Source organism: Stomoxys calcitrans, chromosome 1 (genome assembly GCF_963082655.1).
Source record: "Stomoxys calcitrans chromosome 1, idStoCalc2.1, whole genome shotgun sequence".
Lineage (NCBI taxonomy): Eukaryota > Metazoa > Arthropoda > Insecta > Diptera > Muscidae > Stomoxys > Stomoxys calcitrans.
The window spans coordinates 231,675,712-231,684,054 of record NC_081552.1 but is presented as its reverse complement, the minus strand read 5'-3'; the positions used below and the strand labels follow the sequence as shown (position 1 = coordinate 231,684,054).

Sequence of the window (8,343 nt, the reverse complement as noted above, 5' to 3'; positions counted from 1 at the left end):
TGTGTGCGTGTGTGTACATAAACCTTTTTTGTACATGAAGCCTTTTTTTATACATATAAGCAGTTGCATTTTTGGTTGCAATTGCATTTTTAGCTTTGCATATAATTACTAGTCTTTCTCGTTAGCAACAAGCAAGTCAATAAAGTGGTTCAATTCGGAACTTAAATTAGTTTGAAAGTTTGTTGTTGTGTTTTATTTTTTCGGATCAAAAAGTCTGTAAAAACTATTACAGACTCAAACATTGGTGACCCCGACGTGATCTACTTGGTGATCACTAGAAAAATATTATCAACTCGGATAATATTTGTTTTATATTCAAAAGTTGTTTGTGAAAAAGTTTAAATTGCCACGAAAAAATATGCCAGACACAGAGCCTACCAACAATACAAGTGATGGCGGAAATTCAAAAAATTTATTGCCCTACATGACAAAAATTGCATCAATGCTGAAACAGTTGGGAATGTTGAAAAAATCCCTTACAACGGCGCAGCTTAGTGAATATGATGAGGCAGATTTGTCCGTCCGTCTTGACTATGTAGAGCAGATAGGCGCCTCATTCGAAGAGGCTCAGTCAGCATTGGAAGAGATGGTAACGGCCGAAATGGAAAGTGAAGAAAGGATGAAATTTACCGCCTTGTATTTGGATGTCAAGGCCAAATTGACTCGACAGATGAATTCCATCCGTAGATTGGAATCAAATCCCCGGTCTTCGACTGTGCGCCAATTTTCTGTTGATGGAGGTCCATTTTCTGAAAATTCATCCTCGACACGCAAAACACGCCTACCAGAGATCCAGTTGCCAAAGTTTGGTGGAGCTTATGCTGATTGGCCGAATTTCTTTTCACTGTTCTCAACAATTGTCGACAGCAGCGCAGAACTAAGTGACCTGGAAAAATTCCATCATCTGCGCTCAAGCTTAACAGGTGCCGCCTTGGACACAATTTCATCGTTGGAGCTAAACGAAAGAAATTATATAGAAGCGGTAAAATTGTTGAAGAATCGTTTTGATAATAAATTGTTAAATTTTCAGACCCATATAAAGGCCATTTTTTCGCTGAAAGCTGTGGAAGTTTCCCCAGCCATTGGTTTGCGCCAGCTTAGTGACAAATTTAATTCGCACCTGCGAGCCATGCAGACGATTGCCAGTAGAGACCAAATTGCAGATGGGCTCTTAGTATATTTAGCTGCCACTAAAATGGATAGAGATTCCCAAATTAAGTTGGAGGAGAGTCTGGCTGTGAATGAATTGCCGTCGTGGCAGTCCATGTCAAGTTTTTTAGAGCAAAGATGTCGTATGCTGGAGAACTTGGAGAATTCCGTGGTTTGTGCCGGCTCTATTCAGCAAAACAACAAAAAGCAATCATTTAAAAATCGCCACGTACATGTGGCCTCTGGAAGCTCTTCTCCTTTGTGTGCTTTTTGTGATTCAATGGACCACTACATTGTCAATTGTCCACCTTTCAGCAATCTCTCCCCATCTCTTCGTTTCAAAGAGGCAAAGCGTTTGAAATTGTGCCTCAATTGTCTTCGGAAGGGCCATGTGTTAAAAAAGTGCAATTCGGGCTCTTGCAGGCAATGCTCTTCAAAACACCACACAATGTTGCATATGGACCAAACGCCGTCAGCCCAGCCATCTGTTGTAGTGGAACCATCTATATCCCAATCAGTTCTTGTTTCGTCAGCTGATTCATCTGGAAGGTCAGCAACCACGGGTGGAACCGTCCTGTTGGCAACAGCTATTGTCCTCGCCAAAAACAAGTTTGGGAATTTTGTGCCGTGTCGAGCAATTTTGGATTCTGCATCCCAGTTGAACATGATTGCAAATCGTTTTGCAAAGACTCTTGGCTTAAATTGTAATCGAGTCTCAGCCACAGTTTACGGCATAGGTGATGGAAGTATGCTGGTTGAAAAATCTGTTGATTTGGTTGTGAAATCATGCCATAGTGATTTCACCACTTCGTTCGCTGCCATGGTGGTACCAAGCATCACTGACTACAAGCCAAAAATAAATCTCGATGCCTCCAACTGGAATATGCCCAAGAACATTCAATTAGCAGACCCTGCATTTAACAAGCCGGATCATATCGACATGTTAATTGGTGCCGAATTGTTTTTCAATCTGATGTCAGTGGGGCAAATAAAAATTGGTGTCAACCTCCCTGTTTTACAAAAAACATTATTCGGCTGGGTCGTAGCAGGTGGTAGTTTTCAGCCATGTAAATCCTGGTCACTTGCTGTGTCGTATTCCGAGCTTGAGGAAGAAGAAGAGAAGCTTTCAACCGTCGTCAAATCCTTTTGGGAAATCGAGACCAACTTTGTTTATGATGAATCCAGATCTGACAATGAACTCTACTGCGAAAATCATTTTCTAACCAACTTCGTTCGTTTGCCTTCTGGGTCATATTCTGTTCGGCTGCCGCAAATCGAAAGCAGGGGTGTCTCATCACTTGGTGGTTCATATCAGCGTGCATTACAACGTCTAATGTCTTTGGAAAGAAAGTTTCGTCGGAGTCCAGAAATAAAGGCTCAATATACAACTTTTATGCGTGAGTATGCCACATTAAGCCATATGTCGTTAATCTCGCCACAGGTACCCGAATCGAAGTACTACTTGCCACACCACTGTGTCCACAAGTTGGACAGCACATCGACCAAACTTAGAGTGGTTTTTGATGGATCGGCAAAAACCGCAACTGGGCTATCATTAAACGATATTTTGCATTCCGGCCCTACCATACAACCAAAGCTGTTCAATACCTTGGTGAGGTACAGGTTCTTTAAGGTGGCCCTTAGTGGAGACATTTGTAAAATGTACAGGTGCGTTCGAGTGTCACACCCTGACGATTACCTCCAATGCATTCTGTGGCGAGAGAACGAGGCGGATGATATCAAAACCTATAAACTGAACACAGTCACCTATGGTACAAAACCCGCTGCATTCCTGGCTATCCGTGCAATGCATCAACTTGCAATCGATGAAGAAGAGAACTTTCCACTGGGTTCCAAAGTGGTTCGACGTGACTTCTACGTAGATGACATGCTTTCTGGTGGCAATACCATAGCAGAGGTCGAAGAGATAAGGCATCAAGTAACAGCTTTGCTTAAAAAGGGCGAATTCTTGATTCGCAAGTGGTGCTCCAATGATCCAGATGCCCTACGGGATGTTCCTGCAGAAGACTGTGAAACATTGTTAAAATTTCATGACGGTACAGATGTCACCAAAACTCTTGGGCTCACTTGGGATCCCCAGAGTGATAATTTCATTTTCTCTTTTACCCCCATTGATGACTGGAAGGTGGTGACAAAGCGGTCCATTTTATCTTCGATTGCCCGCCTTTACGATCCATTGGGTTTGATTGGTCCAGTCATTACAAAGGCAAAAATGTTTATGCAGCATCTGTGGAAACTCAATCTTCAATGGGATGAAAGCTTGCCTCAATCACTACATTCATTGTGGATTGAATATATTTCGAAATTCGATCTGATGCACCGTTTCACATTTCCACGGCATGTTTCAATGGCGTCGGCATCATTGCAGATTCATGGTTTCTGCGATGCCAGCTTGGCTGCTTACGGCGCATGTGTCTATGTGAGGTCCCAATTCAACAGCGTCATTAAATCTGAACTTCTGTGCTCTAAATCGAGAGTTGCCCCATTGAAGACGCTCACTGTACCAAAACTCGAACTTTCAGCTGCATGCCTTCTAGCTGAGCTGATTGATACTGTGGTGAAATCTCTAGATTTTCACTGTGAAATCCATTGTTGGTCCGATTCGATGGTGGTGTTGTCCTGGCTTCGAGAGCTGCCATCCAACTTCAACGTTTTCGTTGCCAATCGAATTTCTCGAATTCAGTCATATGGGACTCGAATTACCTGGCACTACGTTCCAACAAAACTCAATCCAGCAGACATCTTGTCGAGAGGTGCGACACCTGGGGAGCTACTCCATTCATCACTGTGGAAAGGTGGTCCAAACTTCCTGCTGAATGAAGCATCAAACTGGCCTGATACTGCAAGTTATGTGGATGACTTACCTGAGCGTAGAAGACATGTATTGTTGACGACCTCTCTTACTGATTTGTCGATACAGTGTAAGTATCGCAATTCTTTTTTGAAAATGCAACGAATTTTTGCGTATGTTTCTAAATTTGTATATTCCAAATTGAGTGCCCATACCGAAGTATTAACCCCTGACGACATTAGAGCTGGTACTCGCCTCCTGGTTAAAAACATTCAGCTTGTACATTTTTCTGAGGAATACAAGGCGTTGAAATCAGATAAGGAAATTGCATCGTCTAGCAAGTTGTATTCGTTGGCACCTATTATTGATGAGTTTGGGTTAATTCGAGTTGGTGGGCGTCTCCAAAACTCAACCCTGGACTTTGATGCTCGTCACCCCATTATTCTGCCCAAAAAGCATCCGTTTACTGCATCAATGGTGATGCATTTTCATCACAAGCTACTTCATGCCGGAGCTCAGTGTTTGCTGGCTGCAATTCGACAGCAATTTTGGCCAATTGGAGGACGAAAGCTGATAGCTTCCATTATTTCGAAGTGTGTCCGATGTTTTAGAATGAAGCCGAAATTGCTCCAAAACGTCATGGGAAATTTGCCTTCAGACCGAGTAAGGCCAAATAGAGCCTTTCATACAACTGGAATCGATTTTTGTGGGCCATTCTTTTACAAGTCGGAGGTGAAGAGCCGCCCTCCTGTGAAATGCTATATTTGCATATTTATTTGCTTTTCAACAAAGGCAACCCATCTCGAGGTTGTCCAGGATTTATCAACACCTTCATTTTTGTGCTCGCTTCGACGCTTCGTTGCCACGAGAGGCAAACCCAAAACGATTTGGTCAGACAATGCATCAAATTTTGTGGGCGCAAAAAATGAGTTGGATGAATTAAAGCAGATGTTTTCGAGGCAATCACATCTAAATGCCATTCATGATCAATGTCTTGATGATGGCATTGATTGGAAATTTATTCCACCCAGATCCCCACATTTTGGTGGCCTCTGGGAAGCGGCTGTAAAGTCTGCTAAATTCCATTTTTATCGAGCAGTTGGCCTAAACAAACTTACTTTCGACGAGCTACGCACACTAGTCTGCCAAATTTCTGCAATCTTAAACTCTCGTCCATTGTGCCCGCTCTCCGAGGACCCTGAGGACCTAGATGTATTGACGCCAGGCCATTTTTTAGTGGGTGGTCCACTTATTTCAATACCCGAGCCGAATATGTCATGGATAAATTTCGGTCGTCTCAACAGTTGGCAAAAGGTATCGGAATTGCAACAGATTTTTTGGAGAAAGTGGAGTACGTCCTACCTAACGCTGCTACAAGAGAGATCCAAATGGCAGGCTCAAAGTGACAATATATCTGTTGGTGCCATGGTCGTAATAAAAGATGAAAATTTGCCCCCACTAAAGTGGCAAATGGGACGAGTGGAGGAAACTATAAAGGGCGAAGACGGAATAGTTCGAGTGGTGAATGTTCGAACAAGTAGCGGAATCTTTAAGCGAGCCATAACCAAACTAGCCGTACTGCCGATAAGTGAATCAGTTGAAGCCCCAAGACCTTCAACGGGGGGAGGATGTTAACTGCAAGTCCGGCCCTGTTAGTTTGGCTGTTGCTCATGCCCAAAAATTGTTTGCAAGTTATTGTTGCTGTTTTGTGCATCATCTCAATTTTACTACCTGCCTAAGAATCTAAGTTCGCATGCACTTTCACACACACGCCTACGCATGTCTGTCTGGTCGCTGTCTAGCCGCTGTCTGTTCCATTAGATTGGGGATGCACGTTAATGTATGTGTGCGTGTGTGTACATAAACCTTTTTTGTACATGAAGCCTTTTTTTATACATATAAGCAGTTGCATTTTTGGTTGCAATTGCATTTTTAGCTTTGCATATAATTACTAGTCTTTCTCGTTAGCAACAAGCAAGTCAATAAAGTGGTTCAATTCGGAACTTAAATTAGTTTGAAAGTTTGTTGTTGTGTTTTATTTTTTCGGATCAAAAAGTCTGTAAAAACTATTACAGACTCAAACACTGCCATATAAACAGATCTGGGATCTTGTCTTCTTGAGCCTTTACAGGTCGCAATTATTATCCGATTTGCCTGAAATTTTGTACGACGGATTCTCTCATGACCATTAACATACGTGTTTATTATGGTCTGAATCGGTCTATAGCCCGATACAGCTCCCATATAAATCGATCTCTCTATTTTACTTCTTGAACCCACAAAGGGCGCAATTCTTATTCGAATTGGCTGACATTTTACACAGGTCTTCAACATATAATTTAATTGTGGTCCAAACCGGACCATATCTTGATATCGCTCTAATAGCAGAGCAAATATTTTCTTATATCCTTTTTTTGCCTAAGAAGAGATGCCGAGAAAAGAACTCGACAAATGTGATCCATGGTGGAGGGTATATAAGATTCGGCCCGGCCGAACTTAGCACGCTTTTACTTGTTTTTTTTTAATTTTTGCAAATATTTGTAATAAGAAAAAATAAAAACATACCAAAATTTGGAGTATAATATCAATGCTTTGAATCAAAAACGCAAAATTAAATATCTATTACCGTAGTACTGAGAAAAATGACAAATTTATAAAAAAAAATGTTCTGGACAGGATTATGACCAGTGCTCTTGGAGGACATCTAAGAATTCTACAAGGTACTACCAGACATCGTTGGAAAGGTCACGATGAGTGCTTTCCAAAATATGTCCTTATTCGAAAATCGAGCAGTTGTTTTTTCAAATTTCTGTCATTTAAAAAAAAGGAAATTCTCAAAAAAATTCGGAGCAGGATTATGGCCAATGATCCTGGAGGACATCTAAGAATTCTACAAGGTACTAGCATACATCGTTGGAAAAAAACCAACTGCTCGATTTTTGAATAAGGACATGTTTTAGATGGACATGTTCCAACGATGTATGGTAGTACCTTGTGGAATTCTTAGATCTCCTCCGGGAGCATTGGTCATAATCCTGCTCAGAATTTTTTTAAAAATACAGAAATTTGGAAAGACCAACTGCTCGATTTTCAAATAAGGACATGTTTTGGAAAGCACACATCGTGACCTTGTTTCCAACGATGTATGGTACTACCTTGTAGAATTCTTAGATGTCCTCCAGGAGCATTGGTCATAATCCTGTCCAAAATATTTTTTTTATAAATTTGTAATTTTTCTCACTACTACGGCAGTAGATATTTAATTTTTACAAATATTTGCAAAAATTGATAAAAAAAAGTAAGAAATTTAATTAATTTCTCTTGTTTTTTGGTTCTGTTAAGTATTTACAGAGCTCTGCTAACCCCTCAGTGGATCTCTGTTAATACTTCTGTTACTCTCTCTCTCGCACTCTGTTAACAAAGCGGTTTGTGTCTCTGCTAGTTAAATTCTGAATTTACCTTCACGCACATTTTTTTTACTTAAAACATTTTTCATATGGGTCCATATGTTGTATGGAGGTAGACCATCATATCCCTTCAATGTGTTCCAATGCAAATGTAGCTTTGACTTATCATGTGTGCCCAAACTCAAACTCAAACTACATTTATTGCGATAAAGGATGGCCGCTTAGTGCTACAGGATGGAAGGTTTTGTAATTAAATTCTTAGCATTTAATTTTTCTACCCACCACCGTTGGATAGGGGGTATATTCATTTAGTCATTCCGTTTGCAACACATCGAAATATCCACGTCCGACCCTATAAAGTATATATATTTCGGATCGTCGTAAAATTCTAAGACGATTTAATGATGTCCGTGTGTCTGTCGGTCTATCCGTCTGTCCGTCCGTCCGTCTGTTGTAATCACTCTACAGACTTCAAAAATTGAGATATTGAAATTTGGCACAGATACGTCTTTTTGATGCACGCTGGTTAAGTTCTTGAACGGGCCAAATCGGACCATATTTTGGATATAGCTGCTATATAGACCGATCTCCCGATAAAGGGTCTAATGCCCATAAAAACTTTATTTTTCATCCGATTTTGATGAAATTTGAAACAGTGAGTAGCTTAAGGCTTCCCGACAACTAACCCAAATATGGTTCAGATCGGACTATATTTAGATATAGCTGTCATATAGACCGATATGCCGATAAAGGGTCTGAGGACCATAAAAGCTTTATTTATTACCCGATTTCGCTGAAATTTGCAACAGTGGGTTATCTTAAGCCTCCCGACATCTGACCTGAATATGGTTCAGATCGGACTATATTTAGATATAGCTGCCATATTGAACGATCTGCTGATAAGGGGTCTAATGCCCACAAAAACTTTATTTTTCATCCGACTTTGATGAAATTTGTAAACAGTGAGTAGTTTAA

The 8,343-nt window shown here is 40.8% G+C and overlaps 1 protein-coding gene across 1 annotated transcript; it reads left to right on the top strand.

Annotated features, from left to right (window-relative positions):
- The first annotated feature begins 358 nt into the window (after positions 1–358).
- On the top strand, positions 359–5,596 carry LOC131997655 (uncharacterized). Its single transcript, XM_059368851.1, has one exon. The coding sequence runs from the start codon at positions 359–361 to the stop codon at positions 5,594–5,596; it is 5,238 nt and encodes a 1,745-aa protein (XP_059224834.1).
- Positions 5,597–8,343: the final 2,747 nt, after the last annotated feature.

What these genes read in the sequence shown, in the direction of transcription:
- LOC131997655 (XM_059368851.1), top strand. Translation starts at nt 359, where the DNA reads ATGCCAGACACAGAGCCTACCAACAATACAAGTGATGGCGGAAATTCA.